The sequence below is a fragment of the Nanorana parkeri genome, unplaced genomic scaffold (assembly GCF_000935625.1).
Source record: "Nanorana parkeri isolate BGI_ZX_2015 unplaced genomic scaffold, ASM93562v1 scaffold336, whole genome shotgun sequence".
In the NCBI taxonomy this organism is placed as follows: Eukaryota; Metazoa; Chordata; class Amphibia; order Anura; family Dicroglossidae; genus Nanorana; species Nanorana parkeri.
In genome coordinates this window covers 212,887-235,826 of record NW_017306604.1, presented here as the reverse complement: position 1 = coordinate 235,826, position 22,940 = coordinate 212,887, and the positions used below count along the sequence as shown (strand labels likewise).

At 42.6% G+C, this 22,940-nt stretch overlaps 1 protein-coding gene across 2 annotated transcripts in view; it reads left to right on the top strand.

The window, feature by feature from the left end:
• Positions 1-22,940, top strand: part of ROCK2 (Rho associated coiled-coil containing protein kinase 2) — a 173,856-nt gene that overhangs the window by 140,282 nt on the left and 10,634 nt on the right. For both annotated transcript variants that reach the window (XM_018558395.1, XM_018558394.1), the window contains 11 exons: positions 906-1,066; positions 1,313-1,497; positions 3,812-3,881; positions 5,888-5,991; positions 8,339-8,525; positions 10,399-10,492; positions 11,781-11,875; positions 12,437-12,616; positions 14,863-15,031; positions 21,670-21,737; positions 22,023-22,111. In XM_018558395.1, the coding sequence (XP_018413897.1) occupies positions 906-1,066; positions 1,313-1,497; positions 3,812-3,881; positions 5,888-5,991; positions 8,339-8,525; positions 10,399-10,492; positions 11,781-11,875; positions 12,437-12,616; positions 14,863-15,031; positions 21,670-21,737; positions 22,023-22,111 (1,402 nt within the window). The remainder of the gene's footprint in view (positions 1-905; positions 1,067-1,312; positions 1,498-3,811; positions 3,882-5,887; positions 5,992-8,338; positions 8,526-10,398; positions 10,493-11,780; positions 11,876-12,436; positions 12,617-14,862; positions 15,032-21,669; positions 21,738-22,022; positions 22,112-22,940) is intronic.

Sequence of the window (22,940 nt, the reverse complement as noted above, 5' to 3'; positions counted from 1 at the left end):
TTAAATGTTAATGTTTACCCGAAGCCCTCGGCTGATAAAACGGTCTTTACCCAGCAACCCGTTTTGCTTTTAAAAACCTTTTTTGCATGTATTTGTTTGGGAGTACTGGTCTTCCCAGACCTCAGACGTGCTTGTAGGAACTCCAGCGGGAAGATATGCCTACAAGGAGCCTAAATATAAAAGGAACCAGCATGTGAGTTAACCCACCACCATCCACATATAAGTGGTGTATTCGGTTTTTGGTGGGCTTGCATTAAAACGTTGTTCTGCTGATAATTCAGCTTGTCGAGCTGTTCTGATAAACTCTTGGCTTCAATACAGAGTATTGAGTCAATGACTTGGAACGTGTATTTTGATGAAGAGAGTCAAGGATGAGGTCCTTTTCTGCATGCTTGTCCCAAGTCATTGTCCTAAAGTATTGAAACATACAAGTCAATATGAGAGCTGGGTAACTAGCTTTTTCAGAAAGAGAGGTCATCAATGGCAGGCTCCAGGTTTCCTTCATGACTGGCTTACTATAAGTAGGAAAAGGGGCCTCAGAGATGTTTTGTTTGCATCTCCATTGCCGTGCATAATAAAGCAGTTTAGATATTATATTCTAGGGCACACTGCATTTACAAAAAATGCAATCTATTGCATGGCGAATGGGTCTATGAATGAATAACATGGTTGTGTTAGTGGAGCCAAGCTTTAATGCTTTTCCTGGTTGGGGATATTCCAACATATAACACAGTCTGACTCCTGGAAACAATAAGTTTCTCTGACTCCTGAAAACAATTGGTTTCTCTGACAGATAAGGGTTTCAGAGCACTCATGCTTTTATGTGCAGCATCTGTAATAACTAATCACATCTGATTGGCATAAAGCACTAGTGACCAATGGGGGGGATTTCTATGTACCCGCAGACACGGAGAAGAAACTGCAAGAGGAACGCCTGTCCAAACAGAGGCTGGAGAACAACCTGCTGGAGGCAGAGAAGCAATGCTCCATGCTGGACTGTGACCTTAAACAAGCCAAACAGAAGATCAATGAGCTGGAGACCCTCAAGGACAAACTCACTGAGGATGTAAGTAATACAAAAACTAAGCATGAGACATTGCACAGATCTAGTCTATTGGAACCGGAAGGTTAGTTAAAAAAGTGGCTGAAGCATTGATGAAAATGACAATCTAGTAAATGGTAGAGTAGTATTAATATAATGTGTACGTTCTTACATCTATGTGTGTGCTTACAATGAGCCCACCTCTTGTTGAGTATATTCATGTCTCATTTTAAATGTATGTAGTTATTTTTATTCTCTCCTCCTCCTTAGGTTAAAAACCTAACATTAAAAACTGAGCAGGAGACGCAGAAGCGTAGCTTGACTCAGAACGACTTGAAGATGCAGCTGCAGCAGGTGAACAGCCTTAAGATGTCCGAGAAACAGCTTAAACAAGAGATCAACCACCTGACAGAGATCAGAGCGAGCCTCGAAAAACAGAACTCTGAGCTGCGCAAGTAAGTGACCCCGATCTTCTAGACATCATGGTGATGGTGGACCGATAATGAAACTTCAAGACTCTCAAAATGTCAGTTAGGGGAAGCAGTTTAGGAGTTCTCTATCCTTTTAACTGATTCCCCCATTGTATTTAAACTTATCAAAGCTGGAGCAGACCAATTCTGGAGCAGATTTGCACTGCAACCAATCGGCTTCTATCTCTCATTTTCAAATCTCAACTGAGCAATCTAAAGAGAGATGCTGATTGGTTGCAATGGGCAACTGCTCCAGTTTCTGTCCGCGCCAGTTTTGATAAATTCCCTCCAATATTATTTCACAAATGGGTGCTTTGGCGGTTGTCCATTACCCGGTCATGCTGTGCTTTCTGTTCAGATGGCCCAGCTGCAGCTCTTTGCTAGGAGGCATTTGATGTCATATTAATAATCAGGTCTGGACTGACTGGCTTGGGCTGCATAGCTAATTTATGTTCAATTGCATGAAATATTCTGGGATCAGGAACTTGGCTTTCATCACATGTATTTTAATAGAACTTTGGCAGGGAATATTTGCAGCAATGGGATTAAATAGTTGATTCCATGTGGATTGTGTAATGCCATCATTTAATCGCGTATAAACCTCAACCAGAAATTTGACTTATGCTGCATACTCTGCTTAGTGATTTCAGTGCCTCCTGCCTGTGTGTCGGGTACCTTAGCTTCTACTGTGTGTGTACCACCAATTTGAACATTACTTAACCCTTTTGCTGCCAAGGACTTTATTTTTTTGGTTTGTTTTTTGTAAACATTTATAATGCACATTTTAAGCCGCCAGGAGTCTGTTTAAAGGGGCTGGCTGCCACCGACTTGTGACATACATTGGTGGCAGAGAAAGGGTTACTAGAGAGAAGTGGCTGTGAGATGGTAGTCACAGCTGATATAGGCAGAATCTCAAGGTGCCCATACACTGTACGATTCTTGGCGGGTTAGTGGCCTGCTTGTTCGACAACTGGCGAACGGGCCTGTGTGCGCAAGGCGCACACTGCCCGTTTGCAGTCATCGGAAGCCCGCCCCTCACTGTGGTCATCGGAAGCCCGCCCCTCAGCGGGGCGGGCTTTTGATGATCGCAAGTACGATCTGCCTGTCCAAGATGGGCAGATCGTACAAGCTTTTAATAAGCTTACGACCATCGCAAGGTGTATGGGCACCTTCATGCACATCACAACTTGCCTAGCAGTCAGGTAATTCTCTGTTACATAGAGATGGGGAAGGTAATATAAGTTAAGAGCAGACGCAATGCTATGTGCTGGCCATAGGACTAGTGCCTATCTCGTATTCTGCTGACTGAAGCACACTTCCAAGCTCAGCCTATGGATTGGCCTAGAATTGGCAGATCCAGTCCTCACTGCAAACAGGTTATCCGCTCATCCAGCCCTAATATCGGCTACAAAGTACAGCTTTTCCTGAAATCACTGCTTATTATTATTGCTCAAGCCCTGAAGAAGGAGGAGTCTAATCCCCCCCCAAAACCTGTTGACAGTATCTCACATAACCATTTAAATAAACAACCTAAATGAACCTTTCAGCGAAATGACCATTTTTTAAGAGGCGCTCCTAACCACATATCCAAGCTGATTGTCACAAATAACCTGTGACATTGGCAGGAAAGAATGGATAAATACATTAGTGGCAGGGAAAATGGCTTGGGAGGAAAGTAAAAGAGAGAGAGCTCTGAATTTCTTAAAGCTGGTCATACACCTATAGATTATCTGCAGATTTCTATGGTCAGATGGAAAAAGTGCAACAGATTCCTCCATCTACGCTAAACTGTGTGGAAGGAGGAATCTCCCACTGGGCCAAGTTTCAGTATCTTGCTAGTTGCCCCGCTGGCTGCTAAAATACCTGAACAATCTGATTGGATGCAGGCATTGTTCAGGTATTTTGAGAGCCAACAGGGCCGACTAGCAAGATACTGAAGCTTGGCCCAGTGGAAAATTCCTCCGTCCACACAGTTTTTGCAATCCTATAGGTGTATGGCCAGCTTTAGGAAGCCATAATTAGCCCATTACACTTGATGCTTGATCTAAGGATTGGGTCATTGGAATTTATCAACAAAAGGGTCCATGATGAGCTGATTATCTCTGCTACATGAATATGTTCTTAGTTTTGAAGGTTAGAAGCCATGACAGGTTCACTTTAAATAGATAGCTAAAAGATTGTATGCCAAAATTCTCCGGAAGCCACATTGCATTAAAAAGATATACAGGCTGTTCCAGGAGCAATAAGGATGCAAGGATGATGGTCGCTGATTTGCACTTTTAATTTTTCTTTATTATAGAGAACGACAAGATGCAGACGGTCAAATGAAGGAACTCCAAGACCAGCTGGAGGCAGAGCAGTATTTCTCTGTAAGCATTCTATTTTGTCAAAACCACCAACCTATTTTTATCTGTGAGATGTGCAAAGATACTTAAAAGAGAACTATGGGGTAAGTGTTTTTCCTCATCGTTCCCTTAAGGGTCACGGGAGGACATATACTAGCGTCCTACCGTGACCCAAAGCTCAGTATATAGCTAGCTACAGCGGTATACTGAGACCGCCACAGCCAGGACAGAGCCCCACAATGCTGTCGAGATCCACCTAGCTGCGTGAATGACAGCTGGCTCTGCCTATCTAGAGGCAGAGCCAGCTGTACCCGCCCCTTCCTGCATCCGTTCCTCCAGCGCTGGAGGATCGGAGAGGGGAGGGGGCAATCCCTGCAGAGAGCGGTGACTGACAGTCACCACTCTCTGCAGGGAGATGATCGAGAAGTGAGCGAGCGACGCTATGTGTTGGCTCACTTCCCGATGTATTGAGCCGTATGTGACAGTTTCTCGGCTTGAACTATGAGGCTGAGTGCTTAAGTGTCTAGCTGTTACCAACCTTCCACCATAATTCCAACATTTTGGGAGTGGTTGGCTGGCCCGCTACACCTTCTGTGTTCTGAATAGTTGACTTATAGATTGGTATGTCTTTCCTGGTCTATCATGCAGAAAATTCTGTGCTTATATATGAAAGTGTGCCAATAAGATTACCTCTTCATTTAATGACTGCGAGAGCTGAAGATACAGGTTCACACAGGTGCACGGTGGCAAAAGAAAGCAAAATGAACAAAGCTTTCCTTGTCAGCTTTAGGAATTTTGACTGGCCTGGAATTCAGGGTTTACAGTAAGGCGTTAATAGAAACTAGCATGAAACGTTTTGTAGCAGCTAAAGCGGCTCCTCTAGATACCATAGTCTAGATACCACAGCCTATGTCAATTCTAAACAAGCAAGCAAAAAAATGAGCTTAACGTAATGCAGTTTTTTATTACACATTCATTTTGTCCTAGTTATTACTCTACTAAAACGAATGGTGCCGAGACTTTAACAGTCAACTTCACCAATGTCCTTGTAGAAGACTTTTATTCAGGACAAATGCATGAACCAATGCATGAAGCCATTGCTGCAGCATCTCTTACTCAACATATCAACTTTATTCTGAGCCGCTTCTTTCTATATATTATGGAGAATTCAGCAAGGGATGGATGACAACAAGGCTTGTGATAGAGTGAGGAGAAATATTCCTGTAGGGTCCATGGACAGTTTAACAAGTCAGTGGTTGAGCCAGTTTATCAGCCTAAGGGTCAAGAGCCCATGTGGGACCCAACAATACATTTTTGAGCCCAAAGTTATAGTCATTTGATAGTCTTCTGTGTAGGAACAAATATTTTTAGGATCTAACTACAGTAGTATACACATTATATATCAACGTGTTCTAATTACGAACTGGAGTTACTTCTCCTAAGTCAACATCAGGCCTGCCCTGAAAATCTGATTGACAGCAGTGGTGAAATAACTGCAGTTCTTAGTAACAACATGGTGATGCATAAGGCCCATGGCAGATGTTGCATTAAACATATGCAGTTGGTGAGGGTGCTCTCCGCACACCTTTCAGCAGTCCCGGCCAATAAACAAAAATGGTGCTTGTAGTAACTACCACGGATGGCACCGTGCAAAATACAAAGTAGAAAAAACAGGGTCCCTTCTTCAAGGCAAAAGATGTGACCAAATGTCACCTCTTTTGTGTGGGTCACATCTTTTGCCTTGAAGAAGGGACCCTGTGTGGCCCCGAAACGTCGGCTCTTTTTGATTATCATGACACAATTGTCCAATAAAAAGGACTTATTCATTTAAATTATTTTGAGTGCTGGTGACCTATATTTTTATTACTTTGCATTAAACATATGAACATTTTTGAGAAACGTTTTTGTTTTCTTTTAAAGCCCTTAATAGATATGATCTTCATATTGGGTTTAGATATTTTACCCAATTTCTATGTTTGATCGAACATTTTACACTGACAATTATCATTTTCCATTTTGCGCCTTTAAAGACCCTGTACAAGACGCAGGTGCGGGAATTAAAGGAGGAGTGTGAGGAGAAGGTGAAGCTGTGTAAGGACTTGCAGCAGAAGGTCCAGGAGCTCCAGGATGAAAGGTGAGATATCTCATTAATGTTTCAGGATTCAAGTGACCAATCTGATCAGCGCTGAAGTGAGATGTGTGTGCTCAATGCCGGTTGGCAGCAGATTGCAGGCTTTCAATATTTCAACAATGTGTATGTTTTGTTCTTTGAATGTGCTCCAAAAAATTGTAATCCAAAATAAATATCTCATCAAAAAGTTACAGTCCATAAATATGGGCTACCAATCTAATATATCTTTTTTTAAAAGCACTGTGCCAGTAAATATGCAGTCCACTCTTCAGAAGTGCACAGGTGTATCCTCTTAAAGGAGAACTATGGGGTCAGGGCTTTTCCCCATAGTTCTCCTTAGGGTAACGGGAGGACACAAACTAGCATCCTCCCGTCACCCTAAGCTCAGTATACCGCGAGCTACAGCTCGCGGTATACTGAGACGCCGCAGGCGGAACGGATCCCGACATCGATATCGAGATCCGTCCAGCTGCGTGAGTGACAGCTGGCTCTGCCTATCTAGAGGCAGAGCCAGCTGTACCCGCCCCCTCCCCTGTCCGTTCCGCCAGTCAGCGCTGGTGGATCGGAGAGGGGGGGAATCCAGCCCCTCCCCTGTCACGGCAGAGAGCCGTGACAGGATCGAGAAGTAAGCGAACGCCGGTATGTGCTTGCTCACTTCCCGGTCTACTGAGCCGACCTGTGACAGTCTCATTGTCACAGGTCGGCTAGAACTATGAGGTGAGTGAAAAGCACTCACCTCGTAGTTCTCATTTAATGCCATTCAGTGCTGATCCCCCTGTGGAAAATTAGTTTTCCAGATTGAAGTGACCTCTTAGTAGAAATAAAGAGGTCAGACATTGCTTGATGTTACATTCCAGTATCCAAACGACCAGACCATTATCATCTTGTAAGTATAGCTTTCACCATGCATACATCATACAGAGGCAAACAGCGAGGAATCCATAGTGGGAAATTGTATAGATTTATTAAAATACATAAGAGAAATGGAAAATTCTACAAAGATAAGTCAGCCCACCACTTAGGTAAAGATCCTTAGGATGCCACCCCACCCATTCTCAGCTCCAGAGTGTACGGCAGCCCCGCCATATGTGCTAACATCATGATGCTTGACCCTACCCAGCGCATTTTTTCATCAGGATTGCTGGTGATGAAACATGTTGGGTGTCAGCGTGTCAGTTTATTTATTCCCATCTGTGCCTTCCTGTCCTGAATGCCCCAGTTCTCTTATTTCATACCATGCCTTAAAGGAGAACTATGAGATGAGTGATTTTCACTCATCGTTAGAGCCGACGTGTGACAATGAGACAGTCACACATCGACTCTATAGATCGGGGAGAGAACACATACCCAGTACACCTAAAAAACTATTCACGACAGGAGGGTTAGGAGGGCTTACAATCTAGAAGGAAGGGCAAGTCATACAAAAGCCATTAATTGTGAGGGATGAGCTGATGGAGGAATTAAAAGTTCAGTTTGTAGGTAGAGGCGGGATAGGTTTCCCAGATAAGATGAGTGTTCAAGGATTGCCTAAAGTCAGACAGAGTGAAAGATAGGTAGGAAGATTTGGTTAGGGAGTTCCAGTGGATTGGAGAGTCTCTGGAGAAGTCCTAGAGGCGAGCATAGGAGGGGGTGACAAGGGAGCTATAGAGAATACAAGGTTTTGGGAGGAAAGGAAAGGACGGTTTGGGTGATATTTAGAAAAACACTGTTGCTGAAGTAGCCAGAAGTTATTCTGAATTGTATTGGTTGTGGTAGGGGGAGCCAGTGGTGGGATTGACAGAGAGGGACAGTGGACATCGAGTGGTCGCTCGCTCACTTCTTGATCATCTCCCTGCAGAGAGCAGTGACTGTCCCTCACAGCTCCCCGCAGGGATTCCCCCCCTCCCCTCGCCGATCCTCCAGCGCTGAAACGGATGGAGGAGGGGGTGGGCACAGCTGGTTTTGCCTCTAGATAGGCAGAGCCTGCTGCCAATCAGCCATCTTGGGTGGATCTCGACAGCATTGTGGGGATCTGTCCCGGCTGCGGCACTCATTATATAGCGATCTACAGCCCGCTATATACTGAGCTTTGGGTCACAGGAAGTTAGTATGTGTCCTCCGGTGACCCTAAAGAGAACTATGGGATAAAAAGGTTACTCCATAGTTCTCTTTGAAGTCGCTGACCTTAAATATACAGATCGGGACTTTTCTCTTCACCTGCTGAAGTTTTGTTTCTGAAAAGAATTGAAGCCAGATAAGTAAGGCAGCTAGGTTTTTCACAAGCAATAGCAGGCCAAGCATGATTCCCATAGCATTGGTATGGGGCTACGTGCTTCATCAGCCACCTATAAAAGACTGTTTTATTTTGCAGAGATTCACTGGCAGCTCAGCTGGAGATTACTCTGACCAAGGCAGACTCTGAGCAGTTGGCCCGCTCCATTGCTGAGGAGCAATACTCTGACCTGGAGAAGGAGAAGATCATGAAAGAGCTGGAGATCAAGGAAATGATGGCTCGCCACAAACAGGAGCTCGCTGAGAAATACGCTACTATAAGCTCTGTACGTACATGGGGATGGGCTAAGGTGTTGTGTGTGTGCAGGCATTTAGGTTTCATATCATGGTTATATGTATTTTGTAAAAAAAAAAAGTACAGTTTACCATAAGAATAGGATCTGCCAGTATCTTAGAATGTCAGTCTAAAATGTTCTTTCCAACATGGGAATTATGTAAAATATCTACATTCAAAAACAACATAGAATTCTCTGGCTACTGCTATGAGAATCTACACAGTGTTTCTGCCAAATTTAGGTTGAGCAACCCCATACAGTACCAATATGTCCGGTCTGGGTGGATGTATGTGTGCTTTGGAAGCTGTTGCCCTTTTAATAAGGGAGTCTTTTTCCTAATGTTGCATTCTTCATAGTTTGAAGGAAACATGGTGAGTGTTAAAGACCCCCTTATGAAGACTGGCAACTAAAGGGAAATGATCCAATCACCGGGGCCCCAAAGGTCCCAGTGATTGGATCCACAACCATCGTAACCAGAACCATTAGGCATGTGTCGTTTAACCTTTTAATTGAAGCCTGCACAGTTTGCTGCCACTGATTGACATTACCAGTTTACTAATTACTGCTCATATGACCGGATGTGTGGCATAAATAAGTAAGAATAATAATACAAAGAAAATAGTCTTCTTTAAACTACAAAATTCATAAATGGCAGCCCACATTCCGTGGCTTAATAGTGAAGGTTTCCCATTTTCCTAGGTTTGTTAAATGTTTACCTCCTACTTTTGTTGAGAAAATAACAATCCCCTCTGGGTGATCTATATACATTGCAAGGAGGTTACCAAAGTTTGCTTCAGAGTTCTGCCCAAGAAATTTTATTTTGGTTTACCGCATCCTTTTCGGATTTACATCTGAATGGAAGGTTCTGCCTTTATTATACCCACCTGGTAAAATCACATTGTTCTGATGAGTAAAGCTGCAGCTTTTTTAGACCATCTTTAGCAGGGTTGCCCAAAAGGTTGATCGCGATCTACCAGTCGATCGCAAAGCTATTTCTGGTAGATAGCAAGTTGGAATCAGCTGCTCCGTTTATCTGGGAGCTCAGCTGCTGGTGGCCGGGTGCAGTTTGCTGTGTTGGCCAGCAAGTGGCGCTGACGGTGGAAGCTGTGGCTCAGCATGCAGCTACTCTGGGGGGACTGTGCCCTCACCTACATACCATGCCCCCACCTAACATGACTGTGCCCTCACCTACAGACCATGCCCCCACCTAACAGGACTGTGCCCTCACTTACAGACTGAGATTAGGAGCGTTAGTTTTTTTTTTTAATTATAGGTAATAGGTTTTATTTTACCATTACAGGTAATAGTCCCATAGTTTACCCCCTCTGATAAGAGTGCTAGGTCTAACTAAGGGCCCATTCATAATAGTACAGTGTGTTCATCGCAATCACTCCTACCCTGTGTTTTGTTGTATGAGGTGCGTTGCGGTGCCATTCGTTGGTAGATTTCATTGAGCTGGTCATATAAAAAGTAGATCTTAACACAGAAAATTGTGGGCGCCCCTGATCTTTAGGTAGTATCCCATCAAAAATGAAATTCCTGTTGCAGGGGATGCATGACATTTTCATTGTATCGTAGTGCAGACTTGAGAGAACAATCTGTGGGCCAATCACAGAAGCAGGAAATTACATTTCTGGAGGTGTCCCATACACCTAGGGTATACAGAACGCCTGCAGGTTGCCATATTGCATTGCATTTTGGTCTCCTTTAGACCATTATAGCCGCTGCAGATTGTAATTGAAAGGTAATTTTTAATAACCATAAATTGCAAAAGGATTTGTGTAGCAATTTTAAATGCTATATTCATTTTTTTATGAAAGTGGCGTTTTCCTTTATCCAAAGCTTTTTTATTTTCTGTCTACAGCTTGAAGATGCTAACAAGACACTAACTACTGATGTGGCCAACCTGGCTAATGAGAAGGAGGATCTGAACAATAAACTGAAGGAGGCCCACGAAGGTAAGTGTAATCGATTGCTTTATATCCAGTCTTTAACCGCTTGTCATCCTCCCGTTGTACATGGACGGACGGCATGCTCCCTCCAGCGGGTGGCCGCAAATTTACGGCTTTTTTTTCCTGCTCGGACGCGCCCCCTAGCGCGCGATTGAGCAGAACACATTGACAAGTGTAAACAGCCGATAATGGCTGTTACATATACCATGGTTCGGGCGGCTCTAAATGTCAGTCAAAGTACCACCTCGCTGAATACTGAAAAATGGCCTGGACAGGACCCCGGTCCTCAACACCCCGTTCTTCAAGACGTTAAAGTAAACCTGTACTGAGATAAATAGCGAGGCTGCTATTGCAGACCTCCTCCCAAAAATGCTAGTCGCCTGGTTGTCTGATTTCTGTCTGTGCATGCAAAACGAGAAAGCAAAGACAAACTTCCTAAACTGTTTTTGGTCACGGAGTTCAAACGTCCTGAAGCAATTGAATCAGCATGACTGTCAGACAGCTAGTTTGCTCAAATAGAGAGCCCAACAATTGCAGCCCCTATACTTCCACAATGCAGGTCCCCTTTTAACTGCAGCTTCTAATAAAGGAGTCCACTTGTTCTGGTAAAGTGGGGCTCCTGTTGCAATATGCTGCCGACTTTGCCTGCTGCACCAGTAAATAGCAGGTCCAGTATACGTCCATGCATGGAGTGTCCAGATACCCCTTTAAAGCCTGCTGGTAGTGAAGTAGAGCTGTGAAAAGGAGGGGAGGGGAGGTGGACATTATGTCACGGTTAAGGCTGCTTTAGTTGCGTTGGCCTTTGTTCTTTTTTTTTTTTTGCAAGTTACCATGAAACACCGAGGTGAGGTTGTGTGATTTTTTTTTTTTGCACACAAATGATATACGTGATTTTATATCTCTGGAGCTTTTTCTCTCTTTTCTCCAACTAGAAGAACATAGCTGCAGCCTATATATAATTCTTCAATAGTCTAGATCAGTGCTAGGCAACCTCGCTATGCCAGCTGTGATGAAACTGCAAATCCCATCGTGCTTGTGGCCATCAGTACATCATGGGATTTGTATTTTTACCACAGCTGGAGTGCCGAGGCTGCCTACATCTGGTCTAGTCTCTTAGAACCCCCATGATAATTGGATCATGCCTATGTACAGTATCTACCCTTCAAAATACACTATAACCTGTGACAGGCACCTTAATCTTGTCTATTTCTATAACAGGGATAGATTATTACACATTTATAAAAAGTAAATATTTCTTCTTTTCTTACATTGCGACTTGTTTTCTTTTTTACAGAGATTCAAGATCTGAAAGAGCAAGAAAGCGGCATCATAATCATTAAAACACAGTTTGAGAAGCAGCTGCTGACTGAGAGGACTCTGAAGACTCAGGTACTGTGCCAGTCATTTGGGGTCTTATATTGAGGTTCCAGGTCCACGAGGTTTACTCCCCAGATCTATCACTCCTATTTCTAGGTGTACTTGTGTTTACAAGTGCCTGGCTGTAGAAAATCGGGCTAAACAACCCCACGATACACACATTTATGCAGCTAGACTGAATGCACCTAGATACTGCTCAACATCTGGGAAAAGAAAACAGAGGGGGCGCCTTTCCTGGTGCAGATCAACTTTATTTTCAATAGTCATAAATAAACCGAAAGATACTCACAGACATAGATAAAAAACAGCCATATAATGTAAGCTGACAGCAGATGGACATCCACTGAGGGGATCCAGTGTGCAGATGACGTTGACGCGTTTCTGGGGCACGCCCCCTTCGTCAGAACACTGCTCAACATCTAGATGTGCATTCAGCCATTGGAAATGAGCTCCAAGCATATCTCGTCGCATGTATTTTGACCCCTTGTGCATGAGACCTAATAGTGAAAAATTATTTTGAACTGATATATGACTGCGATTCGTGCTTCCCTGACTCTGACCTCTTCTCGGCAGGCTGTGAACAAACTGGCTGAGATCATGAACAGAAAAATTCCCTCCAAAGGTGGAGCTGACACAGACGTTCGTAGAAAGGACAAGGAGAATAGGAAGCTGCAGCTGGATCTGAAATCAGAGAGGGAGAAACTCAATCGTCTCGTCTTCAAGTATCAGAAGGAGCTGAACGAGATGCAGGCGGTAAGTCATCGTGCAATTTGTAGATGACATTACATAGCAGATTGTGCTTGTTAAAGGAAATATATACACTCTTAAGGTGGCCATACACCTTACAACCATCGCAAGACTTTCGTTGTGCGATGGTTGTAAGGTAATTACAAAAACGTACGATCTGCCCATCTTGGACAAGCAGATCGTACTTGCGATCATCGCAAGGCTGCCCCGCTCAGGGGCGGGCTTCCGATGGCTGCAATGCTAAACGGGCAGTGTGCGCTTGCGCACACCGGCCCATGCGGCATTTGTCTTACGAGCAGGCCACAAACCCACCGAAAATCGGACGATTTTTGGCTGGTTTTCAAACATGCTCGAAAGACGTGCGACCGTACAGTAGAAACGCCTTCCATACACCTGACGATTATGGTACGATCGCGGGATTACCCGCGATTATCGTACGATAATCGGCAGGTGTATGGGCACCTTTAGGAGGAGGAGTTAATCTTTTTATAAACCCCATTGGATTTCCCAAAATGTCCCCATACTTCCTTCTACAGGCTATTGAAATCCTCATTAATATCAGTCATATTAAGTGCCGGTATAAGTTTAAAAGATATCAACAGCATGGTTATATTTACATATGAATATCTAGGAACAGAGCAGCTAAAGGGAAATCCTTTTATTATATGTAAAAACTAGAGGTACACCAAAATGAAAATGTAAAAACTGAAATGAAAAACAATGTCAGGCCGAAATGTTTTTTATTAGAACTTTTTCAAATTTTTATTTTTATTCATTTTTATTAAATATTTTTATTTTTTACTTTTAGGGGCTTCAGGGACATATTAGGGGTCTAAACAGACCCCTGATATTTCCCTTTTAAAATAGAAAAAGGGATTCAGGACACAAAGTCCTCTATCTCTTTTTCTGTATCCCCTGTTATCAATGAACAGGAATCCTCTATACGGAGTATTCCTCTTCATTCATAACATGAGGACAGAGTGTGTCTACTATAACCACAATCATGAATGAACAGGAGGAGATGTAGATCACTTCCATTTCATTCATAATTGAGGAAAAAGTAACCATACTATGTCCTCAATTATTTACAAACACTCGGCGATCACTGACCACTGAGTGTTTGTACTTGCTCTCCTTCCTAACAGCTGTCACAGTAGGCTGAGCGACCACACCGCTCTCCTCTGATCTGTGCGGGAAGGAGAGGCGCTGGCCGCTCACAACGATCTCCTCCCGCAGCGCTCGGCCACCTGTGACAGTTTCTCTCCTCCCCGCTGGAACACAGAGCAGCGCCACAGCGCGGGAGGAGAGGAAGAATGGATGCACCGCTGTATCGGCCAGAAAATGGTACTTTCGGAATTTAGCCAAAAGTGCCATTTTCGGCCGATATATCGGTGCTTCCCTAGTAAAAACAGTAAATCATGAAAACAAAAACTATCTACAACTAGTGAATTGTTTGCTTTTTTGTGCGGTCAAGACATGAAATGGAGGTACAGTTACTGACAATTAGATAAGCCCAGGCTTAACATTACTGATGATATTGCCCATGTCATCCGACACTTCCGGTCCATTTCTCCACTTTAATTTCAGGTTTAGTAATGCAGAGAATGCGGTTTAATTTTCTTTAAAGTCACACACTCAGGAGTTTAATCTTAAAATAGCATTTAAGTACCCTAACTTTTATCAAAAATATATCTTGTGTATCACTTGGCTGTAGATCCTAAAATCATCTCTGAATTGGTGCTGACACTGTCCTTCCTTCTGGGGTGTGGCTACTTTGGTGTCAGCACCAATTCAGAGATGATGTGAGGATCTACAGCCGAGTGATACACAAATAAGATACATTTTTGTTAATAGTTCAGGTATTTGAATGTATTTTTAAGCTTTAACTCCTGAGTTTAGTGTCACTTTAAAATACAGAGGGGATAACGAGCACCTTGAATAGGTGCCGAATCTACATCTGAATATAGAAGGAAGTAGCAGAATTAGGGAGCCAGTATCTATGAATTAGGGGGTCTAGGGGTCTAGGTGCAAGATAAGTCCCAAGCTGTAATTTCTTTTATATTTCTTAGCATAGAGACAACTGGTCTTTTTTGGGTGAGGGATGTTAAAGTTGATGAAATCCTAAAGTTGATGTTCGCTATCTAGGTGCTAGCTGTATTCCACATTACTGATAAAAGAAATAAAAAATCACCATTAACTTCTAATTTCTTTGTCAGTGCCTCACTTGCATCTGTGCATTCTTTTTCCTGCAGCAAATAGCAGACGAGAGCCAGGTGCGCATTGAGCTGCAGATGGCGCTAGACAGCAAGGACAGCGACATTGAGCAGCTCCGGTCACAGCTGCAATCAATCCACATTGGCATGGACAGCACAAGTATTGGCAGCGGACATGGTGACATCGATAATGATGATGGCTTCCCAGGTAAGGCTCTGCCCTGTTTACTGATATGACGGTCTAGGATGCATTTTGTAATTTTAAATATCAGTCCATCCAAAAGTGATATTTCAATAGGTAGATGTTGGAGAGTTGGCAAGGGTTTTGCAATGAGTTCTTGGGTCTGCACCCCTGCTATGGGGTCCAACTCTCCCTATTGGATTTTTTATATTATGGAGAATTCTGCAGGAAAGCTGGAACGCACAAAGCTGGGTGGAAACCCCAGACTCCCAGGTAGACAGGAACAGAGTCGGGAGTTACAGCAGGGAGATATCACTGTCGAAGTATTAAAGACATATATGAAAGGCAGGAACTGGTGCAGCCCACCTGACACCACCTATAAATAAAATATCACTTTTTGGGTAGACTAACCCTGAACACTTTTTTTTTTTTAAACTGAACTCCGAGCAGAATTTCAATAAATATGGTCCTCTTTTTTTCATACAGTACTGCAGCAACTGTGAAGTCAGAAACATGCCTAATAAGAGCTCAGTGTCCCCTATTTCCTCTTTGTAAGACTGGTGGCTGCTGCACCTGCTCCTTACTTGGGCCACCATGCTTGTAATATCCCTTCTGTAGTTCTTTTGCTCAAGTTTTTCTTACTAGTGGGGAGAGATGTAATTACGCCACCGCTGGCTGTAAAGGGGGGACACTAGCATCTTCAAATCCCAGTCTGTCCCACCATTAACAGATTTTAATTGACAGGCCAGAATACTCCTGGTTTGTCCCTCCCATCATGACCTCATACTTGATTGACAGGCCAGAAGACTCCTGGTTTACCCCTCCTACCATGACCTCATACTTGATTGACAGGCCAGAAGACTCCTCGTTTGCCCCTCCTACCATGACCTCATACTTGATTGACAGGCCAGGAGACTCCTGTTTTGTCCCTCCCACCATGACCTTATACTTGATTGACAGTCCAGAAAAGTATGTCAAGCCCAATTAGTCCCTGCTAGAAGTGATTGCCAGTCTCCTTGTAAGCTCCCCTTCTCAAAGCCACATGCATTGCATGATGGAAATAGTAGTTTATTACATCAGCCTTGCATAGTGACAGGAAGTAATGTTCATCTCTCTAATACCTCTTCCTGTTGCTGTGACATGTCTTCATTTTTTAATGCAAAACAATGAAGTCACTGACTTTTTACAAGATCATTTCCTAAGAAACGAGGTTGGTTTGAACCATAAAATGTTCACGTTTGCAGTGTGTTTATTGACACGGAAGTAACCTGCCCGGAGTTCAGCTTTAAGTCCTTCAATATCAGTGATAAAAGGGATAGCATAGGAAGGTGGTTTCCAAGCAGTGTGTAGTGTGCGCACACCTTCTGAAGAATAAAAGCTGTCAATTCTGGTTAAGAGAATATATAACTCATTGTAATATAAACATTAAATGATGCTGAATAAAATTGGTAAAACAAAAAATACCTTTGTCAATGCACATGTAATAATAATTATCTTGGTTTCCTATATAAACCAGACTGTGCTTTTCACTTGTACTGGAAAAATGAACTATAGACTCTGTGCTGTGAGCGGCAGTTCTTCCCGCACTCATCCAGGTGTACATCATTTCGGTACAATGCACATCAAACCCCCATTCACATCTGTGTGCGCCTCCGCTCAGCAAACACGTGTCACGATGTAATAAGTGCTGCGGTAACATTCATTATTAACGGCACCCCAAAGCTGCACATGTGCTCTCACATGTGTAAAATCGAAACACACGGTAACAAAGTACCATGCATTTTGGTGCAGCGCGTTTGGGGGGGGGAGGGGGAAGAATGTGAAGTGACTTTTTGGTGTGATTTATCATGCATATGGCAACCCATTGAAATGAATAGGCTGCTCTATACATGACACATGAAAACGCACATATTGTTGTGAAAAGGGGCTAAAAAGGAATACCATGTTACAATGCCATACCATAAGTGTGTATGAGAAAGTTAGTGGCAAGTCACAAAGCAGAATACTTATGTGAGAACCTCAGATGGGGCTGCCATTTTTTTTTCTTCACATACTAGTTTAGTGGCAGTGAAGTGGAACTTGTTGAGTTTCATTGCAAGTGAGGTTACTGTTCCAGAACTTGCATACAGACAATGGTGGCCTCCATCAGATGTTGCTTTGTGACAGATTTATTTCCCCCCTTATATTAGTGGCTAATGTACTTTTTCAAACCCATTTCCTTTAGTGCTCCTTAGTTATAGAAAACTGATGGTAATATTTAAAGTGACACTAACCTCAGGAGTTCAAGCTTAAAAATACATTCAAGTACCTTAACTGTTAACAAACATGTATCTTATTTGTGTATCACTCGGCTGTAGATCCTCCAATCATCTCTGAATTGGTGCTGACACTGTCCTTCCTTCTGGAGGGGGGCTACTTTTGTTCCCCATGGTCCCTGTGTGTGTTGTAAAGTAGTCACTGCTCCAAGTTCACTCCTGTGATGGACTAAAAGCTCAATACAAATTAGTAAACCAAGCGTGAGATGATTCAGGGATGATTTGAGGATCTACAGACAAGTGATGCACATTCAAAGTATAGTTTTGTTATTAGTTCGGGTACTTGAATGTATTTTTAAGATTGAACTCCTGAGTTTATTGCCGCATAATGTCAAACGTAAGAGTTAGAAGCTTTCAGGACTCTGATTCTTGCCAGAAATGTTGAGATGCTCACTTTGTATTTATGACTTGTTTGATGTAACTTTCTTTCTCCTCCCTTTCTTTTCTTACGTCCTGTATTTCTAACTTCTCCTCTGCACTTCTTCCTCCGGTTCTGTGCCGGCTTCTCAGTGCACATCACTCAGTCCTGTACTACGGAGTCCATGTCATTCACCTACCAACGTTCCTCAACCTCTGTCCGCATTGGCACTAGACCCTCCCGTTCTCGCTTGCTTTTCAACTCTGATTCTGATTGCGACTCAGAGGAGGAGCCCATCCCTTGTGCACAAGCCCCTTCAGATTCCGATAGCGATGACAACGAAGGTGACATCGCTGTGCAACACTCCGCTGCACCTTGTGGCCCCCATAACACTCTGCTGCACTGTGTGAACTTTTCTTCGTTCAGATCTAACACTTTTTCTTTGCATCTTGCTGGTGTGAAATCAGCATGCCATGAATACTGACTTGCATGTATTTTCTACAGTGGCTGGAACCCTTTTCTTCAATTTAAAGTGTACATGACATGGCAACCATTCTCATGGTCAGGGCCAGTCATTAGTATTGCCTAATTCACAGAGACATCCACATGGATGTTCCATGTTGTATGCAATGTGTGTGGACCTCATTCTGATGAGAGTTGTACTTCACAAAATGGCACTGCATGTGGCTTGGGGGTTATCTACACAATTGATGTGGCTCTAGATGGACATTTTAAAACTGGTCAGTATGAAAATCATTAGATCAGAATATGCTAAAAATGTAATCAGCATTTGGGGAACAAAATTTAAGTTTGTGGTGCTTGACAATTTCCAGTCAGACTGCAGCCAACAGTTGACGCCTTTTGGAATCTGATTGGCTGCTGACCACAAAAAATCCAGTCGCCCTTCCTTTTTCAATTTTTAGGCACTCTAAGTGTGCATGGCCTTGTCCAAATCATTGCCTCATATCTCATTGATTAATATTTCTTCCATTATATTATTGATTTCCAACGATCTGCCTTCTTTTGACATGTTACAATCCATACCAATCTACTTAATATTAAAAAGTCAGGTTACTTTTATGTGCTAGCGCTTGTTTTGTATTCCAGTACAGGTTACTTCGCTCTATAAAAAGGGCTAGTAGGATACAACAGACACTTCCAGTCTTCTGTCCCTGTGACTAATTCTGTGTCCTGCTTGTACAAGCCTCTGATCATTAAGTGATATGCATGTGGTTTGTTGCTTTTTCTTTGTGTGTGTTTTTTAGTTTCAGCTTTAAACATTGGGAAGGTTATCGTTTTATTGTCTGTTAGACACTGTCAATGAGTAGTCACTTTCATGGGGGGAATCGGTCACTAAATCTAGTCATAGATGGGTATGGTTTGGGCACGTGGTGACAATGACAATTTTCCACCTGGACTTGCATATTTAGTAACAATACCACATGCCTCATTTACATGAAAAATATGTCTAAGGGCTCAAGCACACAAGCCGCCGGGGGGCTATATAACGTTAATTTGGGCAGGTGCCGCATATAGCCGCCTTTAGAAATCAGCAGGTGTATGCCGGACTTGCATAAGCACACGCATGGCAGACATACAACCCTAAATGCAAGCAATCTGTATTCAGGATTGTACATCTGTATGCATTCCTGTGTTCATGCAAGTCTGGCATATACCCACATGCGGCCATGGATTTGTAAGGGTGGCAATTGTGGCTCCTGGATGGGAAAATACGCTCAGATTTACAATGTACAGCCCCAGGGTCTGTGTGCATTAACCCTAAACCTTTGGGGACTTTTCAGGTGCTACAGTGACCAAAACAACAAATTGACCAGATTAGTTCTTGATTACAAATGATTATCTGAAAACATCTACATAACATTAAAATGTTTTCAAGTAAGAGTATCATACCAATTTAAAACCATTGTATCTCATATGATCCCCTCAATACCCTATCGGTACATATATTGCAGTAGAAAATGATCAACAGTAAACAAACAGAAGTGCATTTTGTGATCATTTTACACGACTCTTATGGGTGTCAGTTTATCGGTGGAATGTGCTATTCAGAGCCCAGAGAAAAATAACGGTCTGCCTAGACTGCAAATGAAGGTTCACAAATGAAAGTTTTCACTAAAAGTTTGTTGGGTTTAAAGCAGAACTGACCCCTCGGATCCTTGTGCAGTCAAAGACGGTGACATCTTAGCCTCTATGTAGATCTCCAGTTGCTGTGGTGCTGCACATGTGATCAATGATGACACCAACGTATTGGTGGCTTAAAAGGTCTGTTGAGAGCTGAAAAAGGCATAGGCATGCTATAGTAGGCACAATGTCAATGAAAACAATAATGGTGTGTTTAATTAAGGGCTTAATAACATTCATTGAACATTTTATCATGCGCATTCTTGGGAAATCGTTAAATTGGTGAGTTTTATTTCCAGTGACAATATATAGAAAAAACAGTTTATTAAGAGTACAAGACAAAATATGCAGAGACCAGTAGTGCAAAACTAAATTAAAATGAAGGATACAATACATGAGCGCATAATATTCCCTCTTTTAAAAGAAAAGTAATAAAGAAGAAATAGAATCTGCTAGTTTACAGAAAACTATTTAAAGGAGAACTATGAGGTGAGTGATTTTCATAGTTCTCATAGTTAGAGCCGACTTGTGACAAAGAAGCTGTCACAGGTCGGCTCCATAGTTCGGGAAGTGAGCAGAAACATGCAGCGATCCGCTCTCTTCCCGATCGTCTCCCTGCAGTGAGCGTTGACTGTCAGTCCCCGCAGGGTTTCCCCCCTCCCCTCTCCGATTCTCCAGCGCTGAGTGGAGGAACGAACAGGGGAGAGTGCGGGCACAGCTGGCTCTGCCTCTAGATAGGCAGAGCCAGCTGACACTCACGCAGCTGGGTGGATCCAGACAGTATTGTGGGGATCCATCCCAGCTGTGGCGCTGTCAGTATATCGAAGGCAACAGTCCGTGATATACTTAGCTTTGGGTGACAGGAGGAGGTTAGTATATGTCCTTCCGTGACCCTGAGGAGAACTATGGGGAAAAACACTTACCCCATAGTTCTCTTTCAATAACATGTTCATGGGGAATTATTTCCCTCAGCCACCAATCACATTTGGACTTTAAGGGCTGGTCTGATGCTGATTGGTTACTCCAGTTCTCAGTAAGGACACATCAATACATTGGGTCCTCCTACTTATTTTATTTCTAATTTATCAATTAATGTTGGGCCCTTTGGTTATTGAGGTCTTGTGTCCAAACTGATAATGCTGCCTATACAAGAATCATCCATCGGTATTATTTTCCTTTAAATAATCTCTAATTGCTGTGAAAGATGATGAGGATAGTTTGATAAAAAAGAAAATGAGAATGTTCAAACAAAAAAAGATTCCCTTTAGTTATCCAATAATGTGAAACAATTGGTTGTGTATTTCCTCTGCAAAGGATTGGACAATTGAATTGAATCTCCTCTCCTTTTTTTGTGTGAACATTCCCAGCTTCTTTAGTAGCTCAGGTTGATTGTCTCAATACTCATGAAGTCTAGGAGACCATGTGAAATGTTATGCGAGGTCGGGTTCCCAAGCCACCCACTTTTCTCACACTATGGATGCTTTACTGATCTATACATTCATTTGTTGGGATATCGGCCTGTCACAGACAGAAGTCTGAGAATTGAACTTGGTGACCACATCCCAGTGACAAGCTCATATCTCCAGTTGCTTTATGGCCTCAGTGATGCTTAGAAAACTCGGGTCACATACTTATATAATTCCGGCCTTAGTGAAGTACATGGGTTGACAACCGTAAAAGAGCACCGTTATAGAATCTTGGCCGCGGCCTCACTGTAAGAATGCTTTGCTGGAATGCTTGTGGCTTGAGGTGTGTGCTGCTCGTATATATATGTCTTGTTTGGTAATGTTAATTTTCCCTCTGTAGTCATGAGTTACGTTACTGACTTGTTTCTTTTTGGATCCGTGTAGAATCCAGATTGGAAGGATGGTTGTCGCTTCCTGTGCGCAATACCAAGAAATTTGGATGGATTAAAAAGGTGAGTTTGTAGGACGTAAAGAATAGGGAATACTATAACTATGTTGTGAAGCATCAGGATACAGGTCAGCCACCTAATTCAAGATGTTTCTGCCAGTTTATACATGGAATGGAGCAACGGGTAGACTGTTCTGTAGTTGTTCAAGTCTTCTAAGAAAATTAATAATTGAACAGAATTATCACCAAAGATGAGTCATGTTAAATTGGCCGGATCAATATCCGATCTCTGCTCATGTTTGTTATAAACATCAACGTGATTCACTTTTCTTTTGTTTCTTTCTTTTAGTACGTGGTTGTTAGCAGCAAGAAGATCCTGTTTTATGACAGTGAGCAGGACAAAGAGCAATCTAACCCGTACATGGTGTTAGATATAGAGTAAGTATTCATTGTTATCATCATTAACTGGTTCTTAGGATGTGCTGAATGCAGTAACTACACACTCTGTGTGTTCAGTCATCATTTCTTCACATTAAATAGCTATTGAAGTCATAACATTTCATGAATTAGAGTTTGAGTGATACCCGTCATTGGCTAACCTAAGTTATTAAAGATGCAAGCTTTCGAGAGTCCTCCTTCAGGAACATTTTTAGAAATATACCAAGCTTGAAGAAGGGATCTAAGGAAACCCAAAAGCTTGCATCTTTAATAATTAAAGTTAGCCAATAAACTCCGAAATGACTCCACTAATCTAAGGCTAACATAGTACAATACTCAACTACATCTCATGGATTGGTGGAATGGCTCTATTTTCTCCTCTTCTCATGAGACCGCTCATGGAACCTCACAATGAACCCCAATCAAAACCTAGCAATTGTTTGTTTTTGTTTTTTTAAAGTAGTGAAAGCCTGTTCAATAATTTAAATGAAGTGACATTTAAATGAATATGCATATATTTTAGGAAAACATTAAGAAAAGATGCTATAAAACTTTTTGTGCAGCTAAAAATAATTTTTTGGGAGTTCATTGAGGGCCACGGAAAGTCTTAAACCTTCAGGACGTCCTAAAGTAGTCCAACTGAGCAACATGGCAAAATACTGCTAACAGTAAACAGCAATAAGCGGCAACTGGTTGCAGCTCAATGAGCCACCTGACAGACCTTACGCCGAAGCTGGCACCTAATATAACTTATAGAACATGTAACCGAATGTAATGCAAATCCAAGAAACAGAGGCCTGATGCCCTAGTGTAGTGAATCTCAACTTGA